The sequence below is a fragment of the Mesoplodon mirus genome (assembly GCF_964341445.2).
Source record: "Mesoplodon mirus genome assembly, chromosome: 12".
Classification (NCBI taxonomy): Eukaryota; Metazoa; Chordata; class Mammalia; order Artiodactyla; family Ziphiidae; genus Mesoplodon; species Mesoplodon mirus.
This window is the reverse complement of record NC_138988.1, coordinates 78043378-78071245: the sequence shown is the minus strand read 5'-3', so window position 1 is coordinate 78071245 and position 27868 is coordinate 78043378. Positions and strand designations below refer to the sequence as shown.

At 41.1% G+C, this 27868-nt stretch overlaps 2 protein-coding genes across 4 annotated transcripts in view; one reads left to right on the top strand and one right to left on the bottom strand.

The window, feature by feature from the left end:
- Window positions 1-12465, top strand: part of PLA2G7 (phospholipase A2 group VII) — a 45795-nt gene extending 33330 nt beyond the window's left edge. For all 3 annotated transcript variants that reach the window (XM_082638011.1, XM_082638013.1, XM_082638012.1), the window contains 8 exons: window positions 1218-1311; window positions 3903-3971; window positions 4527-4653; window positions 5495-5608; window positions 6751-6842; window positions 8025-8195; window positions 11422-11570; window positions 12006-12465. In XM_082638011.1, coding sequence (XP_082494137.1) covers window positions 1218-1311; window positions 3903-3971; window positions 4527-4653; window positions 5495-5608; window positions 6751-6842; window positions 8025-8195; window positions 11422-11570; window positions 12006-12148 — 959 coding nt within the window. In that variant the 3' untranslated portion in view covers window positions 12149-12465. The remainder of the gene's footprint in view (window positions 1-1217; window positions 1312-3902; window positions 3972-4526; window positions 4654-5494; window positions 5609-6750; window positions 6843-8024; window positions 8196-11421; window positions 11571-12005) is intronic.
- Window positions 12466-15193: 2728 nt separating this feature from the next.
- Window positions 15194-27508, bottom strand: TDRD6 (tudor domain containing 6; the record flags this gene model as incomplete). Its single annotated transcript, XM_082638893.1, has 4 exons — window positions 15194-15223; window positions 18305-18394; window positions 19671-19795; window positions 21439-27508. 4 exons carry the CDS (start codon window positions 27506-27508, stop codon window positions 15194-15196), a joined length of 6315 nt encoding a protein of 2104 aa, XP_082495019.1.
- Between the last annotated feature and the right edge of the window lie 360 nt (window positions 27509-27868).

Genomic DNA, 27868 nt, shown 5'->3' with positions numbered 1-27868 from the left:
TATGCTCTGTGCTAAAGTGCTTTCTACAGTTGGGCAAAGAGAGAAAGAAAATAGAAGCCTCCATAACTCTCCAGATCCTAAACAAAGGAGTGAAAGCTAATTTCTTAAGTGTCATAAATGAGGAAACTACTCTCATTCCCACCACCAACCCCCAAGTGGCCAGCCTCTCTCACTAAGACAATCTGATGTGCATTCATCACTTAATATGTCTATATTTCACTAATATTGAGTTGTCCTTCCTTATCTGTTTGACCAGACACTACTGCTGGGCTGATGTTAACCATGTCTTCAAATTTCCCCCTCAAAAATACCTACAACTTTTGGCATTCATTTTAAATATCTCGTTGGAGTTCTCTTAAGAATCAATTTATAAGAGAAATGATGAAAATATTATCACTACGCATCTTTATGATGCTGAATAACTTATAAGTCACTTCCATAGCAATCATCACATTCAGTCTTCATGATCACATCTCTATTGTATTGATGAGAAAGTGAAACACAAATAATTGATGATAATGATGACAATAACAAGTGAAGTGAAGGAAGAAGAGAAAACATCTTCCATTTTTTGAGCCCTTTACTATGTGACTGGATAGGTGTGCTTTACATTTTCCCCCTTAAATATGACTCTGACAAAACCCCCATGAGATAGATATCATTTCCCTCATTTTATAGGAGTCTGAGGCTCAGAGAGTTCTCTTGACTTGCCCAAGGTCAGTAGCTAGTAAGTGGCAGAGCTTCATCCAAAGCTACATCTAAGCGTGCAGTCAAAGGTCTCTCCAGCTTTCTCTTGATTTTGATCAAGTTAGAATGAGATGATTCTCTGATTTGAAGATTCTGGATCTCAGTGTAATATTCCTGAGGTTTACTGGTAGTTTAGTTTCAGAACATTCCCTCTGAAGTTTTGCCCAAAGCTGGAATTAATGATAAGGAACAGCCTTCCTGAATACACCTCTAAGTAGGAAAATGTCTCACCTCAAGTTCAGAGCTGACAGTGAGAACTGATAGTTAATGATCCTATGGTCCTAGGAAAAACACATAGTTCAGGCCCTTGGTTGGTGGTATATAGTAGGAGACTTTTTAAATGAATTTACTATTAATGCATAAAGACATAAATTCCATGGGTCAGAATTTTATACTAAGGAGATATGTTAAATAACTAGCAACACTCAAGTCAGAAAAAACACTAATTACAGTCTCCCACTGCTGTCTAGGTTCAATGACAACTCCTGCAGCCTGGAATTCCCCTCTGAGGACTGGGGAAAAATATCCACTAATTATTTTTTCTCATGGTCTTGGAGCATTCAGGTAAAGTTTCAGAGGTTGAACGACTTTAGCCTCTAGGGACAAATGACTGAATGCAGTTTTCCCCCAGAAGAGGGACAGCAGACTTTGGAGTGTCAGGCTGTCCCCTGTCCTGGAGGTCTTGGCGGTCCTCAGGAATTAGCTGGGATCTGTTGATCGGTCCTATAGCCCTGTTTTTTTCCTGCCTCCAGCCCATGGAGACCAGCTTCACAACAGAGGAGACAGGCTGTCGCATTTTGGGTTATTGTCCTTCTATATTATAGTATTTACACTCTCAAAATCATTCATTGTATTAGTTCAGGTCCTCTGAGAAACAGCCACTGTGACTAGATTAGCGGTGAAAGACATGTATTACAAAATGCCCATGAAGGATAGAAAGGAAGGAGCAGGAGCAGAAAAGATGGGGAGAACTTTCAGATCATGATGCAGGCTGGACACGTGGGAAGGAGATGGGAGACAGAAGAACGGGACATGGAGCATCTCGAGACTGCAGCACAATTCTAAGAAAGATTGGGGCAGGCCGATGGAGGGAGTGCTTGACCAAGAACTGCTCCGCAGAGGAGCTCTGCACCTCACAGGAAAGGACCTGCATTAAACCCACACCATGTCAAGTCGCTGGGACCAACCCACAGGAAGCCTTGCTTTCACTCGGATCCACAGGGGTAGGAGCTAGGAGGGGTCTTTAGTCAACTGGGGTCTCTGTGCCATGACGAGTGACACATTTTCATGGCCACCGCACGCCCTCCACTTTCTTCCTACATCTTCTCAACTGCCTCCCCATCTTCCCCCTCAGAGGATTATAAGACTTTTAGAAGGGTAGCTTTTAGCTGGTAAGAAATTGTGTAGCATCTGCAATAAGAAATTATCGTAGGGCTTCCCTGGTGGCGCAGTGGTTGAGAGTCCGCCTGCCGATTCAGGGGACACGGGTTCGTGCCCTGGTCTGGGAAGATCCCACATGCCGCGGAGCGGCTGGGCCCGTGAGCCATGGCCACTGAGCCTGCGCGTCCGGAGCCTGTGTTCCGCAACGGGAGAGGCCGCAACAGTGAGAGGCCCGCGTACTGCAAAAAAAAAAAAAAAAGAAAGCAAAAAAAAGAAATTATCGTCGTCCAGCTAGTTATTTGATTCCTTCTAGACCAGTGGTTGGCATCTCATAATCTGAGGGCCATCTCCAGCCTGCTGCCTGCTTCTGTAGATAAGGTTTTATTGCAACTCAGCCACACTCATTCATTTTCCCCATTGTCTCTGCCACTTTTGTGCTACAACAGCAGAGCTGAGTAGTTGTGACAAATAGTGTATGGCCCACAGAGCTGGAAACAATTACTCTCTGGCTTTTTACAGAAAAGGTTTTGCTGATCCCTGTACTAGATGATTTTCCCTTCCTGAGTTGGTCCTGCTTTGTCAGGAGTAGAAGACATGGTGCCGACCTCCTTTTTGTTCCTTATGGCCATTTCCTAATGAATACATGATAGGAGAAAAGATTGTGCAGAGCAAAGATGTGGAAGGGATTCTGAATGTGGTTGCTAATTAGCACATGATTCTTTAAGCATCTCACCCTGTCCAGTCATTTACATAACAGCTGACATGTGTTCGGTATTTCCCCTGTTGCAGTGAAGCACTGCAACTGTGTAACTTACTTAATCCTTACAGTAACCCGACCAGGTACCATAATCTTATAACATCACCCTTCTACAGATAAAGCACTAAGGCAGAGAGAAGATAAGTGACTTATCCAAGGTAGAGAGCTAATAAGTGAGGGAACCAGGATACAATCACCTGCAGTGGTCAGAGTGTAGGTCCTGTTCTCTTAAGCATCACATTGTATTGCCTTCCTGCACTATGTATTATCTTATCAAAACCTTATCACTATTCTAAAGCAAAGGCTTTATTATCTATCCCCATTTTACAGATGAGGACAGAAATGCAGTAATGTAATTACCTAAAGTCATATACCTGGTAAGTGGCAGACCCAAGATTAAAACCCAGAACTCTCAGTTTGGGATTGACATGTACACACTGCTCTATCTAAAATGGATAACCAACAAGGATCTACTGTATAGCACAGGGAACTCTGCTCAATATTATATAACAGCCTGAATAGGAAAAGTATTTGAAAAAGAATAGATACATGAATATGTATACCTGAACCACCTTGCTGTACACCTGAAACTCTCACAACATTGTTAATCAACTATACTCCAATATAAAATAAAAAGTTAAAAAAAAACCCAGAATTCTCAAAGGCAATATTTATAATCACTGCATCAGTGTTTCTCAGCCTTGGTACCACTGATGCTTTGGACTAGACAATTTCTTGTGGAATGTAGTCCTGTGCATCATAGGATGGTTTTAGTAGCATCCCTCTATCCACTAGATGCCAGTAACACCCTCCCCCTACTCATGATAATGAAAACCCCTCCAGACATTGTCAAATATCCCCTGAGCGGTAAAATCAGCCCCTTTTGAGAACCACAGCTCTCTGCTTTACCCCAGGGCACTACTACAGGGGCATAATTACCTCCATATTCCTAGGTTTATTTGTGAACCCCTTGTAATCATGACTGGTAGTTGAATGCTTCCCTCTTTTTGTTTTGAAGGACAATTTATTCTGCTATTGGTATTGACCTGGCATCTCACGGGTTTATAGTTGCTGCCATAGAACACAGGTACGTCACCTGGTATGTGGCTGAGCTCTACCTTTCATAAAGATTTATGAAAAGTGCTGATAGAATTGTCAACTATGGTTACATGATGAGCAAAAAAAGGAGACTGAGTTAGATTGTCAAGTATATAAAAAATAGCTAACATTTCTAGAATGTTTATTGAGTGCCGTGTTCACAGCCATCTCATTTAATCTTCATAACAATCCTTTAAGACGGTTATCATTACCACTGTTTCAAGGAGGCAGAGAATGAAGCTGAGGAAGGGTAAGTAAGTTGCCCCAAACCACACAGCTAGCAAGTGACAGCACTGGGATTTGATTCCAGGAGAGAGTTTTCAACACCGCAGCCTCCCAGAATTGTGAAGATGGAATAGGTTGTTTACAGGCAACCATGTCTTTTTCTCTTTTTCTTAGAACTCCCTTGGGGGCTTCTTTGATTTAAAAAAATGTAGAGTGCAAGAAAGGGAGTCAGAAAGAGTCACGGATGGGGATGAGGAACACAGGTGAGATGAAGGAGAGAAAGAGAAAGCGTAAGTAATTGATTCTGTTTGTATTGTAGAGATGGCTCTGCATCTGCGACTTACTATTTCAAGGACCAGTCTGCTGCAGAAATAGGAAACCAGACTTGGCTTTATCTTAGAACCCCAAAACGAGGGGAGGAGGAGTTTCCTCTACGAAATGAGCAGGTATGTTCCAAGAAGAAGAGAGGTGGCATGGTGACCAAAAAGCATAGGCAAAATGATGACATTTGTTCATTTAATTTTACATATGGCAGACCGTGCTCCTAGATCTCCTCACTTCCCATCCCCAAAAGATCTGTCAGAGGATTCTCTGAGTAATCAAATTCCCTTAATGAAATATCTGGATCATAGTAAAAACAAAGACCAGCATAAAAATCCTAGGAGATGACAGTGAATATTCAGAATCCTTTTGCATTAGAACTAAAGACTACTTTTCACAGAGGTGGTATAGAATAGCATTAAGAGTCCAGGCCTTAGAATGCAACTTTCTATGTTTGAATCCTGGCACCATCACTCCGCAGTGGAGTGATCTTGGACAAGTTACTTATTCTTTTTGCTTTGCTTCCATGTGTTATGTTACGAAATAATGAATATTAACAGTATCTTTCACATGGGGCTTTGAGGAAGATCAAGTGAAATAAAGCACATTGCCTTCCACCTCTGTGCCAGGCTTTATAGTGGGTGCTTTTTATATATGTTATTGCATTTAATCCCACCCACATTTCACTGAGGCATTATTATACAATAAATGGAAGTTCAGAGAGGTTAGGTAAATCATCTGAGGTCACACAGTGGGCAAGCAACAGAGTCAGGATTTGGACCAAGCAATAACTACCTGTAAAGCTGGTGCCTGGGTCATCATACTAGGTTGTGTTCTAATCACTAATCTCAAAGTCATTTCCCGTTTATAAGAAACCACGTATTTTTTCCACCTGCCCCCTCTACACAAGCTTTAAGTGTTACAACTTTTTACTTGGCCATTGCCTTCTTCCAATCATCACATTAGGTACTGCAACGAGCAAAGGAGTGTTCTCAAGCTCTCAATTTAATTCTGGATATTGATCGCGGGAGACCAGAGAAGAATGTATTAGATTTAGAGTTTGACGTGGAACAGATGAAGGTGAGCTAAAAAAAAAAAGCCATTTTCCCCTGGCCTAGACTTCTTTATTGCTCTCATTTTTGTCTGTCTTACTGCTGTAATACAAGATACCATATGGTAAAGGGCTGCAAAAAAAAAAGTACCTGCAAAATATTCCAACAGTGAGGAACACATTAGGTTGAACTACTTATGAAATTGCCACCAGCCAGCTTCGATCTACAAAAATGGCAATTTCATATGTTTCAACTTAATACAACCAGTGGAAGTGTTGTAATTTCTTGGGCAGTTCCTGCATGTTTTTGAGCTTGATCTTGAAACGCTGGTGAAAAGTTTTAGACAAAATATTGGGGTGGGTAGAAGGATATCAGAGTGGACCACGTGAATGAAGACTCAAACGTGTGTGTAGGGGGGTGGAGTATAGGGAAGGAGAGGGCACTAAGATGATGGTATGTCCTCCAGACACAGTGAAGCGTTTGTGTCCCTCGCTTAGCCACTCTCCTCTCTCCATACCTTTGGACGTGTTGTCCCCTTGGTCTGACACCCCGTCTTCCTGACTCAGTCCTGCTTAATCGTCAACTCAAGTCAGGTATTACCTCGGCCATGAAGCTTTCTTGGGCCTCACTGCCCACCCTGGACTGGGCTAGCTGTCTATCATATGTGCTCCTTGGTACGACCCTACTTCATCTGCATCGTGTGTCTGTAGCTCCTTCCCTAGTAGACTGGGAGCTCATGGAAAATGAACTATAATGCCTGGCACAGAGCAGGTGCTCAATCAATACTCAGGGAATGAACAAACTAATAAACATGGAGGGGGAAGGGGGAGAAATCAGCAATGATGTTGATGTTTCAAGTGTGGGTGAAGAGGAAGGCCATGAAGTTTACCTCTGAACTCTTAGAAATGTTCAACAACTATGTGTGTGTCTTTGTGTATATATAGGTAAGCATGTATGTATATGTACATATATGTGTATATGTTTAAATATATGTATGTGGGTGTGTGGGGGCATGTGAATGTATGTATGTGTATATATATTTCTTTTCTAAGAAACCAAGGTACTTAACCATGCCTGTGAAAAAATAAGTTTATAATTCACAAGATCACTGCCTATACTCTGAACAACCTGCAAGATACTGATGAATTTATATCATGCTTTTTCATATAGGACTCTATCGATAGGGATAAAATAGCAGTTATTGGACATTCTTTTGGTGGAGCCACAGCTATTCAGAGTCTTAGTGAAGACCAGAGATTCAGGTAAGAGAATGAGTCTCAGATTTTGGAAGCGGGGGGAGTGATAACACATGTGAGATAGAATTTATCAAATTCTTAGTGAGGAAGAGACCCTTTGGAATTCACGTTTGTTCTTTTGCCTCCATAAAGTCCTCCATCTGAATTTTCCTAAACAGAAACCATCTACTCTCCTGCTGTTGAAAACTCTTCCCATCTCTCAATATTTTTCCTCATTATTATTTATCTGCTCAAGGGCTTATTATTTTCATTTGGAAGTTTAGCTTTATATACACGTATTATCTGTGACATAATGATTGTAATAATAATATTGTCATCTTATACTATTTTCTAGACTTCCCCAGTAGGTAGGGCATTTTTTAATTAATTTTTTTCATCTTTAAGATGAAGTGTCGGCTAAAATTGCATAGTTATGTGGGTGGAAGTCAGGCCCCCAGTCTTCTAACTTGAAGAAATATTTTCTTTCTTGAACCATTTTATCCCAGATTGATAAGATCATGTAGAGCCAACCATGTAGAAAGAGGGTAGGATCATTTGTGAAACTTCATCTCACATTTCTTAAAATCTGTTTCAACATAAGGGGATTCTCTTCTTTCCTCCATTTAGCACATAAAATAGAGTGTCCAAAAGGCTAAGAAACATAGGACAACTTACTTTTAAAAAGAAAATTAATTACATTTCATTTTCAAATGATATACTCCATAGGCTTTTCTTCAACACCCAGACACTCTTCCAGGTGAAGCATCTCTAAATAAAAAGGAATGGGTCTAACTGTTACTCTGAAAGAGGTATAATGAGTACACGACAGTGCCCAGAAGGACTAGAAACACAGGGGCAATAGTGCATGTGCTGTATTTTTTCAGATAACCCCCAATTTTGAAGAATTATAGTACTTGTAATATTTTAAAATTTATCTTGAAAGATAACAAAAAATGAATAAAAATTTTTTTAATATTATGTCTTTCTAAAGGTTGCAATTCTTAAATGCCTCCTAAAGAAAATGATTGTATAATTACAAGTTTGCTACCTTATAAAGCTAATCATATCCCTTTCCCACAGTGAAGTATAATACCTCTTCAGCTGAGTGAGATAACCCAAAATGATCTGGTGTGCTGTGTGTCTCTGAATCCTTGCATTATTAGAAATTCCTGTATCTGGGCCAGTGTGTAACCAGACTTCTTTGATCAGGTGCGGTATCGCCCTGGATGCATGGATGTTTCCAGTGGGTGATGAAGTATATTCCAGAATTCCTCAGCCCCTCTTTTTTATCAACTCGGAACGATTCCAATATCCTTCTAATATTATAAAAATGAAAAAATGCTACTTACCTGATAGAGAAAGAAAAATGATTACAATCAGGTAAGTATCAGTAAGTGACTTATTACATCATCTGAAACAGAAACTTGAAACTTGGATAAACAAATAACAGATATCATTTGGTTGCTACTCTAGAATTATTCAATTTGTTGTTTAGACTTGGAATAAGGGAGAATATTAGATAATCTCAGTTTCCAAGTGCATTTAGACTTACTCTTTTTAAAATGCAAATTTTTGAGTAGTGTTAATATACTATTAATGTTAATATACTATTAACTATGTTAATATACTATACAGCACGTGCTGATAATTAAAATTTGCATCAGGATACATGCTACTTTTATCTAAATATACGAGCAAGCCTATACATTTTTAGGGCTGGGATGGGGGAAGTATTCCATCAGTAAGCTAGGTTAAGAACTCTTTAGAAAAAAAAGTAAGATCATCTGTTGAGAACTGCAGTGTGTTTATCTGTTTGCTAAGTAGATGAATTTATAAATTCTCAAAAGCTATAATAGAGTCCCTTTAAGGGTCAGCAACCTGCTTATATCGTGGATGTGAAAAAGAACTCCCAGTAGCGTTTTGAACTCACAATGAGATGTTACAAAGCAAAGACTGAGCTCCTTCCTCTTCTATCTGAAACCTGATTTACTTAGAAGGGAACAGAAGAGGTGGCAAGAAGGAAACACACACAGTAAAGGCAGTAAACCCTCCCAGGACAGAGAATGGAGGACTCTTCCAATTAAGGTGGTCAGAAAAGGCTGCTTAGAAGAAATGGGGATAGAATTGGGTCTTGAAGGATCAAGAGACGTTATTATTATTATTATTTTTATTTTTAAGATTTAATTTAATTTAATTTTTATTTTTTTGGTTGTGTTGGGTCTTTGTTGCTGCACGCGGGCTTTCTCTAGTCGTGGTGAGCGGGGGCTACTCTTCATTGCGGTGCGTGCACGGGCTTCTCATTGTGGTGGCTTCCCTTGTTGTGGAGCATGGGCTCTAGGCGCGTGGGCTAAGTAGTTGTGGCTCGCGGGCCCTAGAGCACAGGCTCAGTAGTTCTGGCACACGCGCTTAGTTGCTCCACAGCATGTGGGATCTTCCTGGACCAGGGATTGAACCCCTGTCCCCTGCATTGGCAGGTGGATTCTTATCCACTGCGCCACCAGGGAAGTCCCTCAAGAGACTTTAGATAGATGGTGAGGACGGATCTAGATATTTAAGGTAAGGATGTCAACTTAGCTTATTGGTATGTGCAAGTCTATTTAATTCTAAAGCAGAAATATTACAGAACACCCAACCTTCCTTATTGGCTATCACTCTCTCTGTTTCTTCCCTTCTCTGCTAGAAAGAAGAGCTTGTACTTAATATTCCCTGTCCTTACATCCATTTACTCTGACTTCTGCAGTCTGTCTTCCTGAACCAGTGAGCTGAAAATGGTCCCACTGAGGACACAGAAGTTTCAGTCGCCTATTGGCAGCCTTAGCCTTTCTCTCTGCATCCCTCCCACCTGTTGACTACGCCCATTTCTCCTCCCTTGGGTACACTAACCCCACTCTCTCCTGCTTCTCGCATCCTGTAGATGGCTTCCTCCCTTTCTCCCCCACCCTCTCCTCCTCTTCAGGCCATCTCTCCACTGTTGGTGGCATCCGGGGTTCTGCTCTCAGCTCTGCCATGACCCTGCCTCTATTTACCTTCTTTATACTTTTGACTCTCAAGTTTGGATTGGGATGTGGGGAAGAGTGAGCAGAGTCTGGGCCTCGGTTTTGCATAGAGATACCTAAAAGAATGGTGGTTTGCTTATAAGCAGCAAAGTGAAGAGGAAAAGTGGCATTGGGTGGGAGTGGAAAGGTGTGTTTTAGCCTTGGGTAAAGATGTCTGGCCACAAATTAGAAAAGTATAGAATTTGTATATTATTAATGAAATCTATGGAGGAGATGAGACCACAAAGTGAGAAAAGAATTGGTCTAATAGAATCTTGAGGATTTAGGGGAAGAGCCAGTGATGAACAGAGTAGTTCGGGAAAGGAGGGAAAATGCGATGTCATGGGAAAAAACAAATGCAAGAAAATCAAGTGTCACATGTCCCAGAAGTAGTAGAAAATGTGCACTAAAAAATGGCTGGGTCATGGAAGCAACCTAAGTGCCCATCAACAGATGAATGGATAAAGCAAATGTGGCATATATATATATATATATATATATATATATAATGGAATATTACTCAGCCATAAAAAGAAACGAAATTGTGTTATTTGTAGTGAGGTGGATGGACCTAGAGTCTGTCATACAGAGTGAAGTAAGTCAGAAAGAGAAAAACAAATACCGTATGCTAACACATATATATGGAATCTAAGAAAGAAAAAAAAAGGTCATGAAGAACCTAGGGGCAAGACGGGAATAAAGATGCAGACCTACTAGAGAATGGACTTGAGGATATGGGGAGGGGGAAGGGTAAGCTGGGAAAAAGTGAGAGAGTGGCATGGACATATATATACTACCAAATGTAAAATAGATAGCTAGTGGGAAGCAGCCGCATAGCACAGGGAGATCAGCTCGGTGCTTTGTGACCACCTAGAGGGGTGGGATAAGGAGGGTGGGAGGGAGGGAGTCACAAGAGGGAAGAGATATGGGGATATATGTATAACTGATTCACTTTGTTATAAAGCAGAAACTAACACACTATTGTAAAGCAATTATACTCCAATAAAGATGTTAAAAAAGATGGCCATTCTATTTGATGTTAGGCTGTTGGTGAATTTGAAGTCCATCAATAAAGGATATTTATGAGGTGCTTACAGTTTAAATAATACAAGGCAAAATTCTGTTGTCTATCTTTTAACCTACTTAATCCAACGCTTAAATGCAAAGTGTTTTTGCCCAACAGCAAATAGATATCCAGTTAAGTGTGGTGGTAAGGGGGCAGGATTCTGGCTCTGAGTTCAGGGGCCCTCAACATATAAAACATTCCACCTACTCAAATTGAAAGTAATCATGTTCTCTACAAAGCTGGAATCATCTCTTCTAAAACCAAGATGCCAAGCAAGACAGGAATCTTTGCCTTATTGATCTAGAGGGGAGGAAGGATATATACTCTAGGACCCCTAAATGAACATCTTTGTGACCTTCAAGTACATCTAAAGAGATCAAATCTACAAATTTTGTTTCCTTGGTTTTCGTAAATAGGCCAACCAGGCCAGCATCTTTCCTGCACCTAACTACAGAAATAATTTTGTCCAACAAAGTGATTTGTAAATGTCTCCTTTCTCTTTCAGGGGTTCAGTCCATCAGAATTTTGTTGACTTCACTTTTGCAACTGGCAAAATAATTGGCTACATATTCACACTGAAAGGAGAAATAGATTCAAATGTAGCCATGAGTCTTAGCAACAAAGCTTCGTTAGCATTCTTGCAAAAGCATTTAGGTAAGAAAGGGATCTTCTTTCCTGACATAAACCAGATGATTCTCAGGAAAAAACTGTTTATCTTAACTGTGCATGAGTCCCATTTTGACTGTTCCCAGTTGGTTTACAATGGAACACTGCAGTCAGTCCATTTGAAAACAATTTAATTTTGCTGCTTTGCATACTATGCGTCATAGGCAGCAAGCCTACCTGTTAGAGCTAACAGTCTTTCTGTGAAGGCTGGGGCGAATTTCCACGCAGAGGATTCGGGCAACATAGTGCCTCAATCCCATCTCTCATTCAGATGTTGCAGACACACTGCTCACACAGAGCACCTTGCCTCCATAATGGTGACGCAGTGTGGGTCACTTGTGAGGCTAGGGTGCCACCTAGAGGCACTGAACTGTTTAACACTTTCCAAAGTTGAATGTGTTTAGTGACATTTGTATTTTACAGGACTTCAGAAAGATTTTGATCAGTGGGATTCTTTAATTGAAGGGGAAGATGACAATCTTATTCCAGGAACCAACATTGACACAACCAACCACCATGCCACCCTGCAGAACTCTACAGGAATAGAAAAGCCGAATTCAGATTAAAAGAGCTTTTAAAAAGTCTTGTTTAAAAACTGTCTAAAAGTGTGTGTGTGTGTATGTATGATTTTAATGTATTTTCTCAAATAACTCATATTTGAAAATGTAGGCTATACCACAATAGTGATCGAAGGCTGGATTAAGATTTTTTTTTCCTTTAAGGAAAGACTGCTACATATAAAAATCATACCAGCCTAAATTTTAGTTTTACTAAAGTGATCCTTTCTCAGTGTCACAATAAAAAACTGATTTTATATTACTTTAATGGACAAGTATATTAAAACAGGCATCATGCCATTGAAAATGTGTTACAATGACCTAACACTCCCTAAAAACATAATAAAAAGATTTTCTTGCCTCTTTTTTTTCTATTATAAGCAGTAGAATTGAGTTTTAGAAACATGGTCTTCTGCATGGGATTTGGTAGCGCTTCCCTTTGACCTTGGGTCATGGTAAGAGAAATCAGGCCAAGCGGATAATAAAGCCATTGCTTTACTGTGGGATGGGTGCGACTGCAAAATTTCAACGTAATGACTAAACGGGGAATGGATGGGGGTAAGAATATTGGTGACAAAGCAAAGGCGGCAGATTAAAGCAAGTTGGTAATTTGTTTGCATTTACTTTAATGATTTACCTCTGAGGCACTCTATTTACTAAAGAAAGGTGCATGAGACAGGCCCATGATTCCAGCCATCACACATTAAATCACTGATTCACCCGAAGGCTGCAACAGATAAGGACATAATTTTAACTGCTTCATTTTCCACTAGTTTTATTGATATTTAATGAATTTTTAAATTTTATATGTAGTAGTGGGAGGGGAAAAGCACAATAAATGGAGGTAAAAAGATAGCTGAGGGTTTCCCTGGTGGCACAGTGGTTGAGAGTCCGCCTGCCGATGCAAGGGACACGGGTTCGTGCCCCGGTCCGGGAAGATCCCACATGCCGCAGAGCGGGTGGTCCCGTGAGCCATGGCCGCTGAACCTGTGCGTCCGGAGCCTGTGCTCCGCAACGGGAGAGACCACAACAGTGAGAGGCCCGAGTACCGACAAAAAAAAAAAAAAAAAAAAAAAGATAGCTGAAAGATTTGTGCACTTATGTTTCTGGGAGTCATGGAAAACGTGTTTTGTTTCCCAAGGGGTATAAACATTTCTGCTACTTATCAGTTAAGTATATTTTGGTCTAAGAATGGTCTTGTTCCTATGAATTCTCCATAATCAAGTTTAATTAAAGCCTGTGTGAACAAGGATAATCAGTACTTAGTAAGCAAGCCTGATTAACTATTCTATCCCTATTCCTTTTGCCCAGTTAATAAGTAACTGTGTTTTCTGATTTGGCACTCAGGCCTATCTTAATGTTTTAATGTGCAAAAACACTCATTTTGAGAAATATGATTTCTCCTCTAACTGTTCAGATTAAACATATTTAAATAGAGAGTTAAACTGCTTAGCATGAAACTGATGGCTTTCCATAATCCGACCCTAATGCATCTTCTCTGATCTTTTCTCCCAGTAATTAATTCACAACTATATCTCCTACATGAATGAGCCAAATGTATCTAATCATTATCCCAGGAACAAGGAATATACTCATCTACCTCAATTACGTTTAATGCAGAACCCTCTCCTTTTTACTTATTGAAATGAAATGATACCCAACTCTTAAGGTTCTTAATTCTCACTATTCCCATCAGGCTTCAGGGTCTCATAATGTTTCATATACATACATCTTTTTCCCCATTCACATGTAGCAAACCTCCTTACTCATTTTAGAAATGGATAACCATTCCAATTGTATTGATGTCCCATTCAATAGCACCTCTTTAAAATCCTTTGTTGGTGGCACATGCTGATGCTGAAAGGAGAAAGTAACTGCTGAAAGGATCCAGTGAGTTAAAGTTTAAAAAATACAACCTACCATAGTGCATACTGAGTATCTTTTGGGGGAAAGAAGGAAATATTTATCAAATGCCTACTCCTTTTCTGGCACTTTACATAAATTAGTTCTAATCTTAAAACCACTGAAAGAAAGGTTTTATTAACCCCATTTTACAGATGAGGAAGGTCAAGACTCAACAATGTTATAATAACCTACGCAGGTCACATATCTAATAAGCAGCATATAGCTAAGATCTGTTTCCTAAAGCTAGGACCTATACTTTGCATACTACCACTTATGCAAAACCATGTTTTAAAAGCTTGGGCTTTGAAGTTAGATGGGTCTAGGTTTGATCAAGCCTCCGAGATTTGCTAGCTCTTTGACATTAGAAAAATTATTTATCTTCTCTAAAAATCTTCAATTGTCTCACCTATAAAATGTGGATAACATTAATATGCACCTCAGAATCAAGGATTAAATGAGAAAATGCATTTAAAGTACGAACTGAGTGATTAACACATAAAAGCTAACATTTAATATTACTGTGTTTCCCCCAATTGAAGAATGGTGGTTCGTTCCATGACTACAGATATTCCAGAACCACAGATATTTCCTTTTTAATGTAATGATACCACTATACTTTTAAGGACAAACTTTATTCAAATCTTGTGTCATATTAGTATACTTCTAAATTCAAACAGAATATTAGTCAAAGCTAGACAGAAAGGCAAAGCTTCAGAAAGAAAACAAAAATTTTGAAGGACTTACTGCTAACAAAGCCATCCTCCCAAGTAGCATCATATAATATGCTTGTCATAAACCTATAATTTTCTATTTTAAACACTATATTTAGAAGAAACCCAAATATTTTTTTTTGCAGTGTGAGTAATGTGTTAGCAAATTGTTTAGCAAAATAAATCCAACTGATTAGAAAGATAACACATTTAAAGGGAGAGGAAAGATCCCAGCTCCGTATATGCAGAAATAGCACTATAAATACACTACACAGGCAGCCTGAGATCTGTTTTGTTTTTGACACATATCAAGCTTTTCGGAAACGACAACTTCTTATGATTACGTGCCCTCAATTTTCTGAAATATTCTGTTGGTCTGGGCGAGGTAGCACTTGTGTAAGAGCAGCTCCTGACTCACTGGCCACGTTTATGGACGCAGTTAAATCTCTGTCATCTCCAGACCTCTTTTCTGAAACAAGAAGAGAAAAACCTCAAGTTGAGAAAGAAAGATAAAAATAAGAATTTTTTTTTTTGTGGCGGGGGGCCATGCTGCAGCATGCAGGACCTTAGTTCCCCGAGCAGGATAGAACCTGTGCCCCCTGCAGTGGAAGCGCCGCGTCCTAACCCCTGGACCGCCAGGGAAGTCCCAAGAAAATTCTTTACATGGGTGCTACCATGACAAAATTAATGTCCTCTAAAAATGGGGAGAGGGAAGAGATGAGCATTCTAATTACTACAGGGAATTATTCTGACTGACGTGATTTTTAAAAATATTTTGGTTCTCACATTGTACCTATTATCATATAAAACTTCTCGAAAAAGGTTATGAAATCGGCATATTTTATATTTTTCTAGGATGATATTTGGCAAGGCTGATAACCAATTAGTTCTTTGTTCTCTTTCATTAGTGCGTATTTTTCACATAATACTAAAGTCACCAAAAGCTGATTTCATTCTCCATGTGCCTCAATCTAAGAATCAGTGTGCTACTTACAAACAAGATCATGCAATAACCAGGAACATCCAAAAAATAGGATCATCATATACACTAAAAATCTCAAAAGAAATTCCAAGAGATTATTTAACAAAGATCATTTGAACATCTGAGCTAACACTGAAAAAATCCTTTAAAATATGAATTTATCATACACCTTCAAGATCAAGTCAATCAAATTCCCTGTATTTCAAGAAATCTCCTTCTTATTTACTTATCACCATTTTTAGCTGAAGTGGTTTTTATTTTCCTACTGCTAACATCCATGGAAATGGATGAACCATTTTTATTTGAGGGATTCAGGGTAATCATACCTTAAAGACTTGGCAATTCTGGTTGGTAAAAGTATTTTGTTTTAAAAACACAAGTTACCTTTGACCACAGTATCATCCAATGACAGGCAGTAAAGATCTTTTCCCACTGTCCGGAATACAGCCTAACAAAAGAAACCTTTGGATTACTACAACTTCTTTATTATAAATACAAAATAATTAAAATCAGAAAGGGGCCCATAGATACAACAGAAAAATGGTGAACAACAAAAAGTAATCCTATTAAGACTATGCCAATTTGATTTTATAATGAAGAATAACATCAAGTATATTTTCTATTCTTCAAATACCCATTTATCTGGAATATCTCCACTGTAGCATTCCATGCAGGGACTCAAGTGTCCTTTTCCAATTTTCAGCTTTCAAGAGGTGAAGAAGGTCAATGATTTTTTTATAGTGAACAAATTCAATGACCTAAATGTCCAACAAGAGGAGAAATGGTTTAATGAATCATTGTCCAGTAATGTCATGTAATATTATGCAGCTATGGCCTTCTGGTTGCAGCCAAGATGGAGTAAGCTGACTTACACTGATTACAATGGAAAATTCTGGAAAGAATACAAAAAGCAACTACCTGAGGCTTCTGAAAAGTAAATGGGATCAGAAATATAGAAGGACTGTAGTAAAAACTTGAATAACGACCCCAAACGGATGAGTTTCACAGGGTTGTTGGTTTTTTCTCTTTTTTTTCTTCTTTTTCTCTTGTTTTTTGACCAGATATTGGGCCAAATCAGAGCTGCCAGGCTGGGGTGGGCAGCAAAACTGAGCGAAATCCCCTCTTTCTAGCCAGTGGAGTGGGCAAAGAGGCCCCAAATACTAAAGGGTGGGGCGTGGTGGGGGGAACCCCTTCACTGTTTTTTTTTCTGCACAGCAGTCACAGTGCAGGCACCTACAAATCTGAGAGGAGACGCTGGCCAGTGGATTGAGGAAAACAGACCTTTGTTATCTGAAGAGTCCAGAGGCAGGGGGTGGGGTGTGTGGGTTTTCTCTCTTTTCTCTATCTGCTTCACGCCAGAGGCAGGCCTGTCAAACAGAGCTGCCTGGTCAGCACTGGTTTCACAGGGAAACACGGGGAGAAGCATGCTTTCTGGCCAGAGGACCAGGAAACGGGTCCCCTGGGGGCTGAATAAGAGAGGACCCTTGGAGCCTCAAAGTATGGAGGAAATCTCAGAGAGGAAAGGAATTGGAAAATTTGAACCCCTAATATTATATGTGAACCTAAGGTCATCCCGAACGATGCAAATGCAGAACAGAATCAAGAAAAGAAAAGCATAACTAAGTCTTTAACCCCTAAGTGACTGTATAAACCTCTGCCCAAGTTCTAGACTAACTCCTCTGTGGCTTATGCCCTGGGCAGACCCAAACATTATAGCAAAGACGTTGAAGACTAACCTGACACTGGAACCACCAAACACAGAGAGAGAGAGAGAGAACTTGTGGTATGAACCTAATCAGGTTGACCACCTGCTAATACAAAAACTTTAACATTTTCCAGAAGATTTTAACAGCCTCCAAAGTCTTACAACATCATACTCAAAACATTCAGAATATAATCCAAAATTACTCAACATACAACGAACGAGGAAAAGTTAATCATTTCTTAAGACAATCAGTAGATGAAAACCCTGCCATGACGAGATACTGGAACTACCAGATACAGATTTTGTAGCAAGAAGTTCAACAAACTGCAAACAGGATAAACTCAAATGTCTAGACATATCATAACAGCATGGGAGATTGCCTACCGTATAATCTTAAATGAAGAACACAGAATATAAAACTGAATGTACAATGAAATCAGCCATGTTCAAAATATGTAGATGATATATTTATATTCCATATAAACAGAAAGATTATTAAAGAAAACCAAACTGATCAGTCCATTTGCCTTTGGAAGGATGTATTACAGGTGATTGATACTTCCTCTTTTTAACTTTGCCATATTCCCAGATTTTCTGCATCAAACGTATTTCATAAAGGTCACAAATGCCTATTTTCCTTTTTTTAAATCCCCAAATGAAAATCAATCAGTAAAACATTAATAAGAGATACTGGGCATAAAATCCAGAAACATTGCATTATTGCTATTTTCTACTGTTATTATTACAACAGTAGTATTTTTTCCTCTATTATTCCTAAACACAAGGGCTTTGGAAATAGTTCCAGTCACCTTTCAAAATGAAAGAGAACACTTTCATTAATTACTATTTACATAAACCCATACCTCACATGGACTCTTATCCAATTTGGGTATACCATTCCAGACATTCTCAGGGTTCACTACCTCTTCCATACCATTTGAAAGGTTCAAAACCTACAGGAGAAAAAAAAATAGTAAAAACTGATCATTCCAAAAGCTGTAACTGATTTATGTACCACAGCAACCGTTTTTAAAAGGAAATACTTTAAAAGGTAATTAAATGATTTTATTAAACATCAATATTACATTTCAACTCAATGGCACTTCAGTTCAAAAAATGTACATTGAGTATCTATGCCTAGAGATCAAAGGCATAAAATTTAGATCTCAAGAAGTTCAAAATTTGGTGGAGAAACAGACCACTAAGCAGACAATTACAATACAGTGTAGGAAGTACAGGCTCCTGCAATAGGAGGTATAGGAATACAATACAGGTATAAAGCTTTTGTTGGCGGGGGACAGAGAGGAGTGAAGAGATGGAGAGATTTAGAAAATAATGCTAGTGAATGCTTCCTGGAAGAGGCAATGGCTAATCTTTTAAAGATAAGTGGAAATTATCCAGTTTGGGAAGGGGACAGAATACAGGCAAATAGAACTGCAGTATTAACTATATCAAAGAAGCCAAACACAAGAGTATATATAAGAGAAATCAAGCAGTATGGTGTTCATCTAATATAAGACACAAAACCCAAAGGAGTAAGACCTAAGGCTGGAGAGGTACATGGATGCTCAACCCCAGAGAACCTCCTGTGGCATGTTAATGACTTTTCTAGACTTGAGGATCTCAAATTTTCCTGGTGCAAGAGTATACGTTACTGGCCCTTCCCCTGGAAGTTCTCAATCAGCCAGCCAGGGCAAGGTCCAGGAATCTATCAATGCATTTAAGAAATGTGCCAGGTGATTCTGATTAAGGTGGTTTTCAGACCACAGGAAAAACACAATCTACTGGAGGTTTCCAAGAGGTTTTCCACAAGCGAATGATGGAGTCAGATTTGCATTTGACAAACTTCACACTGGCAGTGTGGAGAATCAACTGAATAAAGACTAGAAGTAAACCAATAGAAGGTTATTAGAGGCATCTAGCTGTGAAATGAGAGACTTAATCAAGACAGTGGCATTAGGTATAAAAAGTTTTAACTAAGAGATAAGAAGTGGAAAGTGCAGAGCTCAGTGACTGATAGATAGGATTTCGGGAGTAAGGGAGATGAAAGAGCATTGGATGCTTATAATATGAACTTTTTGAATGATTTTTGCACTGCATCAAATTATCAGGGGGAATGAGCAGGTAAATAATCTATTCAATTGGATTTTCTAGTCTGATAAAGTTTGGTAAAATTTCCTTAACCATCTGCAAGTACATTTTGAGACAAATTACTTCAGTTTTACATACCCTTGTGCCTTCTTCAGCTAATTCCAAAATCTCACATTTAGACCACGTGTTTCTTAGACTTGACCACACAACACATTTGGATCCGACAGTAAATCCTTTCAGAGTGTAGGTGTTCTCTGGTTGAGCTGCCAAATTGAATAGAGCAAGACTCAATGCATACCTCTTAATTCCTTAAAGATATGCAAGCAAAGCTTTTCCCTAACATGCATTTACTATTCTCGTATCATCAATATCACATATGGTACAACATGTTCTAAGTCTCCCTCCCTCGATTTTATTTTTAAATTTTTCCAGTGGCTCTTCCCCGTACAATTCCTTACCGCTCTCCTCAATAAACAAGACCATGATGTGCTGTTTTTTTTAAGGATGTGAATCTGACTTCTAACATTGAGAGTTACTACTTAAAGCTGGCTATTACTGCCACATGTAATGTGGTCTGTGGTTACAACAGCCATTTCTACAGCAAAGCAGCATGGTACATACAAGTGAGCAGACATTTTTATCACAAAGCTGTTACTTATTATTAAAATGTGACAATGAGGACTAAAAATCCAGGATGGTATTTAAATAAATTACCATACATCCACAGGATGGCATACTACAAAACTAAAAATTTTTTTTTTTTTTGCGGTACGCGGGCCTCTCTCTGTTGTGGCCTCTCCCGTTGCGGAGCACAGGCTCCGGACGCGCAGGCTCAGCGGCCATGGCTCACGGGCCCAGCCGCTCTGCGGCATGTGGGATCCTCTCAGACCGGGGCACGAACCCGTGTCCCCTACATCGGCAGGCGGACTCTCAACCACTGCGCCACCAGGGAAGCCCTAAAATATTTTTGAAAGCATATTTAAGGGATTAAAATGCAGAATTGAAGACTGTATGACAGTATGACCTCTAGTTAGTTTTTTAAACTGTATGTAAGTAGACACACACAGAAAGGGTGAGAAACGTCAGGAAGGAAGTATATACACCATCATAGCATTCACGGTGGCCATTTCTTGGTGGTGGGATTATGATGATTTCATTCTCCTTAGTCTATTGTTTTCTCTATTTTGTACAATGGCTCAAATCTAATAATATAAAAATTGACACTTAAAAAGTCTGATTATTTTAAAAAACCCTAAAAGATAGCTATTTTGTGTAACTTTCAAATCTCATTAAGTAGCCAAGAAAATAGCAGCAAAAATAATTTATAAAAAAGTTAATGACAATAAATGTTCTCCAATATTTACTCATGGCTGTAAACTTCCTTAATACAGGCTCCCTAACTCCGTTTTTTTAAGGGCTTCTAAACGAATGGCAAGGTATATGATGAAGCAAAACAGTTAATTCTTAAAACTGTGCTGAAATGATCCCTACTGTAAATTCATGCCTACGTTATGCTTGGTAAAGGAACACTATATTTTTCAAAACTTACCAAAAAACATAACCTCTTGATTTTAGAGATGATTTGTTTATATTTTAAATGTGATTACATTTTGGAGACATAGACTTGAAGCATTCTATTTTTAAAAGCAAAATTAATAATTCAGCATTTCACCCAGCATATAAAGAATTATTTTACGTTGATTTTACTACTTAATTACCCACGTTTAAAATACCCTTCGTAAAATCCAAATCTGATTCTCTTCTCAGGTTTTAATCTTCCCTCCCCCAAATTAATATTTTACAAATTCAAATAAGACTTATTCTGTTTTCTTTAAAACAAATAAGTACTTTTCACTTAGTTAAGTAAAAGCAAATGGGAAAAAACAACAACAAAAACTGCACATACCCGAGACATGATCTGGTAAAGCGTGATTGTGTTTCCTTCTGGGTTCTTCTTCAGAAAACACAGAGTTCAACGATGAAACAGCATCTCTAAACAGAGATGTATATTCTGTAAATTCTTCTTTATAGATATTCATTTCAATCTGTGTATTGGCATAGCAGGTCTTTCCGTGCTGGCACAGCCTATGGTCCTCATCAAAGCATTCCGCACAACTGGACCTTCTTGTATCTTCAGCACACAGGGATTCTTGGGCTTTCTGACTAACTCTTAAAGACAAAGGGTTTATTTTGCCCTCTAGACTCAGCTGGGCTGTAGGTAATTCTAGTTCAGGATGTTTCTTGGCTTCACAGTTGAAGGGTAGTAGCCCTGGCAATGGTGGCAGGTTGGCCGCTGGGTCACGGACTTGGGGAAGAGGTACAGACAGAGGCACCAGGCCCAGCTCTTCTTTCCCCTCATCTGCAACTAAGGAATGCTGCAATTCAATGAATTCCGGCTCCAGCAATTCTTTGGACTCATCATCAGGAGAAAGTTCCACCTCAAAGGAATTCAGTTCCAGTGCCTCCTTTGTTTCAGTGGCATGTGGTAACAATGTGCTAAATCCTGTAATTAGGTACTTATCATCAAACTTTGCTTTGTCACCCAGATGGCACCCGACTTTACCTTCCAGCGTCTCAGTGCCAATTTCATCTTTGCCTGGGTTTTCAAAAGTTTCAAAAATGTTATCAGTTTCAGGGTCAAAGAATTTACCTGGTTTGGTTTCAATGATGTTTAAGTCTGTGCCAATTCTTTCCAAGAGTTTACCTGTCTGTGATTCAACATAGAGTGCTTTCCCTTGTCCAGCTTTGCTACTTGGTTTCTGAAGTCCAACGTCGGGACTGGGGGACCCAAGAGCTCCCTTTATGTCTGGGTCATTTTCTTCATAGGGCAGGTCACTGTCACTCACACCAATCTTAGAATATTTCTTCATTTTCTCACTAATACTTTCACCTTTGCTTTTCAAGTCAACAATGGCTAAAAGGATATCACAAACATCCCTTTTGATTTCTAATATTGTTATCTCCAATATATCTTCTGTTACTATTTCATAAAAGTAGTCATTTCCCTCTTGAGGGCATGCACCTTCTGAAATATTAAATCCTGAGAGGCAACATGGAAAGGCTTGCATGGGAACTGCCAACAGTTCAGAAGGGATGGTCCAGAGGGCTTTGGGGTCCACACAATCTTCAACGTTTCCAAAGTCCACAAGCCTGACGGACACAAGAGAATCTTCACGAATATTGGTGACAAGTGCCCTGTAATAATGCCCGTCTTCTCTGTATCTCACTATGCAAGGATCTCCAATATGAGGGCAGGGGATGCAGCTTCTCCAAGCTGTCACCTGCTCTCCAGCAGTTTGTACTTCCACTTCTAAATACCGAAGTTTCTCTGTGTCCGCAAACTGACACCAAAAATATTCAGGTCCATCGATCACCGTGGCATAAGCTCGTATCATCTTCATCTTTGGATTATACCAGTTAAGAAATACAGAAGTGTCTACGTCTGTTTTGTTGACAGACTTTGAACAGGCACCTTTAATTATTTGGGTAGAAAGTCCGATTTGAGATTTTTCATTGAAAGCATATCTGCTCATCATATCTTCCGCTATGACCCCACGTTCATCAGCAAGAATAACTTCCCATTTGTCTTGAAATTGAACAAATTCGCATCTTAGTTGAGCCTCCTCTGTCCTTCGGGAAAAGTAACGAATCATTTCCTTATGGTTTAAAATCTTAGGATCCCCAAGTCCCCTTAAGGAACAGTGAATGCACAGTCTGGGTAATAGTGCATTAACAAGGTCAAGTTTGCCTACTGTGTTGGTGTGAACCACAGAAACATTGCCATAATCTATAAACTGCACAGAGAGAAGGTCATTGGGTTGTTGTTCCTTGACCACAGCACGATACCATAAATTGTCTTCTGGGAAAACAGCACATATTATATCTCCTCTTTGCAAAGGTGGACCTGCATAATATTCAGGACTTGTTCTAACAGTGTTTAACCTCTTTGAAAGACTATTAATTGTAGCCTCATCTTCTGTTAGTTGAACATAAAAGTCTGAAAAGTCATTTATATGAGAAACATACACAGTTGTTTTAAAGCCAGGCATTATAGTCTTCTGAGGGAACTCAGAAAATTTTAGAGGCGAACCTTTGTTACATGAATCTCCTATTTTTCTCTCTGGAAGAGTGGCTTCTAGTTTTGTGGCTTTCAAAGGGGGCTCAGCCGAACTTACTAATTTCTTTTCTACTGGTAATGGAGACACTTGGTTATTTTTATTTGCCACAGAGTCCTGATATTGAGTGACTAAGTTTGTCTTCATTGAACTGCATAAAAATTTGATTTCCTTACATGATGAGCTGATCTTAGGTTTGTATGATTCTCCTAAGATCACCAAACTGTCTGATTTGTTCTCTATTGATTTACTTAAATACTCTGTAGGTGACAACTTCACAGCTTCCTTTTTTGCTTCAAGAGTTTCAGTTGTAAAGAGGAGTGATTCACTTTCTTTTTTTCTTGTTCCACCTTTGGAACCCAGGAGTCCTAACTTCTCATTAATATTAGCATTAATTTGAATACTGTCATCATATAGTTCTATAATCAGTCTTCCATCTGGATCTCTTGCTACAACCAAAGCCTTCAATAACTTATCTGAAATAGTCTCCTGAAACCGCGTTGTAACTTCCTCTGGTATATGATCAGGAATATCAGATAATGAACACTTAATGGCTTGCATGGGCAAAAGTAAGACGTCATATGCATCGCTAGGTATTGGAAGCAGATCATCATTTGTTGCCACATAAATATTCCCAAAATCAACAAAAAAGACTTTATTTGGTTCTTTTTCTATGATTATCCCCCTATACCAGTTTCCGTCAGTATACCTGGCAAGGCACAATGTGCTGGGGACCAAGGGAGATGTTTTTAAATTCAGCAAAACTTTACTTAATTGTGTAATATGATATAACAACTGTTCTAAAATATTTGCATTTCTTCCCAGCTGGCAATAAAATGTCCAAGGGTCATTGACATGTGTTATATACACTGATTCTTCACTTCCAATTTTCATATCATGTGTAGAATAGTAGTAAGAATGGAGCTGAACAGAGGACTCCAGAGGCTCCTGAAGTTTTACTGGTCTTGCAAGTCTCTGTTCTACCAAAAAATGGCATGCACTCTGGAAAGGTGTTAGCAAATCCACGACATTAAACAGTTCTTCAACGTGAATGGAAGCCAAAGCAAATATTGTGCATTTTAATTCTACATTGTCTTCCCATGCCTTATGCACAAATTCACTAAAAGCTTGGATTGCCTTTTCATCCCAAACAAAAGGATTGTGACCCGTTGGTTGAATTAAATTATAAAGGCTGCACCTAAAAGCTTGAACCTTAACCTTGAGAAACTCTTCACTAATTGAATAAATATTCTTCACAGATACCGTTTCTTCCTCTCCATAATCTACAAATATGACGTTGACATGCTCTGAAGATTGTGCCCCAGTAATCAGAGCTCTGGACCATTTTCCATTTGCTATTCGTTTTGCCAAGCAAGCAGGGGTGGTTCCCTGGTAGGGAGTGGCTGTATTCTTGCAATGGTCCTGAATACTACACATTAGCGCTTTAAATCCTTCTATGTTCCTGGTCAGCTGGCACCAGAAATAGCCAGGGTTTTCAACATGAGACACTTTGACTTCTACTGTACTTCCAACTTCTAGCTCCTCTTTACAAAAAGAGCCTGGCTTAGTGTCCAAGAAATTCTGTACAAGAGCAGAATAAACAGACACTCTCTTCTCTTTGTCCTGTACTACTAGTCCAGTTGAAAAGTTGGTCACAACTGTTGTGTCATTCACAGTTTCTGGAACAGCTGTAGTTTCACCCTCTCTCTTGACTCTGTGTTCTACTTTCTTCTTGGCAGAAGATATTTTGTTATTGTCTGCAGTAAAATGGTTTGAAACATGCCCTGGAGAGTGGGCACTTATGCAAATATTTTCCTTTGTTTCAAATTCCTGATACTTGGCAAATCCAGCCTGAGCAATTACCTTACTAATGTTTTCTTCCCCTGTTCTTGATTCATCAAGAATCTCAACAACATACTGACTATCCTGCTTATCAAGGACATGGATAACTAATTCTTTGTGGAGCACAGTCTTTTTAAAAAAGGAAATTGCCTCCTGGCTCCAATTTTTTCCCAAAGGCCAAGTATCAGCCAGGGTGCACCTCAGGGCCAGTATTGGTAGCCGCCTAAACTGAGGGAGCAGCATTCTCACATCATACCGGTCCATATTTTCTGAATTGCCCCGGTCAATGAAGAATACATCCACACTCTTGTCATCTAATCGGGTGACCATAGCCCGATAATAGCCACTTTCTTTCCATTTCACACAGCAAAGGTCATTGGCTTCAGGTTTCAAAACAACACCATCCAGCTTACTGGCAGAGGCATAGAAATTGCACATTCTCCTCGTCAATTTGCTGAAGGTGCCGTTGTGTTTCCTCAACCTAATCCAAAACTCAGAAGGATTTTTCACAAACTCCACCTGGGCATCATAGAAGGCGTTCATCTTTAACCTGATAGATCTCAAGGCTGGGAGTGAAATCTCTTCATCCACTTCTTCAGCAGGAGACTGAGACTGAAAAGCTGTTTCCGGTTCCTCCTCCCCGCCCCCCTCCTCCTCCTCTATTCCCTGGCTCTGAAGGAATCGGTCAGCCAAGCAACAGGACTGTACTCCGAACACACAGTTAAGATTAATCCCATCTTCTCCATACAGGGTGACGTAATACACATGCTCAAAGGAAGAGTAAAATTCAATCTTTGCGTTCACTGCCTGGCCCAGAAACAGTGCCTTCAGGTCACTGACCTGTGACTGAGACCAGCCTCTGCCACCATCCCAGAGTCCGTACAAAGCGCAAGGGTATGTCACCACTGGTATTCGAAAATATTTGGGCAGCAAGTAGCGAAGGCTACTACAACTCACTAACTCCTTCCTTCCATAGTCCACATGAAGTACCTGGGCACAGCGCTGGGGCCGGAAAATCTCAAGCAAGAGCGCTCTGTACCAATGTCCATCCAACCCGCAGGATGCGCACGGAGAGCCCGGCTTGTCTGGGCTCTCCTCCCTCTCCTCCCAGGTGGCACTGGTATAGTTCTCATCCCCTGTCCCGGGGGAACCCCCATATATCTGAGCCATGCTCTCGGAGAGGCGGTGGATCTCCTGTGAGAGGCTGCGGAGCTGGCAGTGAATGCGGTGGGGATGGCATACCTGGGTGACCACCATGGGCTCCGTCACGCCCAGCTGCAGCTGGGGGTAGAAGTAATCCAGGCCAGGTTGCTCCTGCGTGGGCGGGATTCGGGGGACGACCGGGGCCCCGGGGCCCAGGACAGCCGCGGTGGCCGAGAGGTAGCGCTTGAGCAGGGAGCGGAAAAGGCCGTCGGGCACTTGCCGAGCCAGGCCAAGCTCCTGCATCTGCTGGTACAGCTCGGGCACCTCCAGGAGGACCAGGCGGTGGAGCAGCATCACGTCCAGGACCCGTCCGTGCATCTCCTTGCCCTGCAGGTTGCTAAGGAAGTCCACGGCGCTGGCAGCCCAGTGCTGGGGCTCGCCCCCGCCCACGCCGCCACGGCCCGCAGGCACCAGGCCAGCCAGCACGCAGCCCAGCACCTCCGACGGCAGGTGGAAGAACTCGCTGCGCCCAGGCGCCAGCGAGCCTGCGCCGACCGTGATGGTGCGACCCTCGTCCAGCAGGAAGACGCGGCTCTCCTGTGCCTGCCGGCTAACCACGCGGCCGCGGTGCCACAGCAGACCCGCCTGCACCAGGCACAGCTCGCCTGGCGAGGCTGAGGTGCCGCCCAGCGCCCACGGGCCGTGCGCGGCCGCCGCCGCTTCCTGGATCTCCCGGCTCAGCCTCACGTACTCGTCCCGCCGCTCGCCCACCAGCCCCCAGAACTGCACGGGGATCACCTCGGGCTGCACGTCCACGAAGGACACCCGCAGCACCAGCGAGGCCCCCGGCATCGGCAGCCCCGGCGTCGAGCACATCTCTGCCGCGCCGCCCGGCCCGCGAAGCCCCCGCGCCGCTGGAAGGAGAGCGCCGCAGACTCGGGCTCGCAGGACACACGGACTGGGAAGGACACCAAGCCAGGCGACCCCGCCGCAACGCCCCCTCCGGGCCTCCCGCACTCACGCTGACTGGTAAGACCCTGCGGCCCGACCAACTGCCCACAGTTGCGCAGCCACTCAGGCATTTGTAGCGCGAGGCGGCCCGGCTTCCGGCCGCGGGCGGCGGGCGGGCCTGCGTGGGCGGTGGGGCGGAGCCGGGCCCCGGGGCGGTGGCGAGGACTGGTGCTGGGGGGCGCAGGAGGGGCTTCGAGGTCCGAGACGTGGCGGGATCCGGACGCC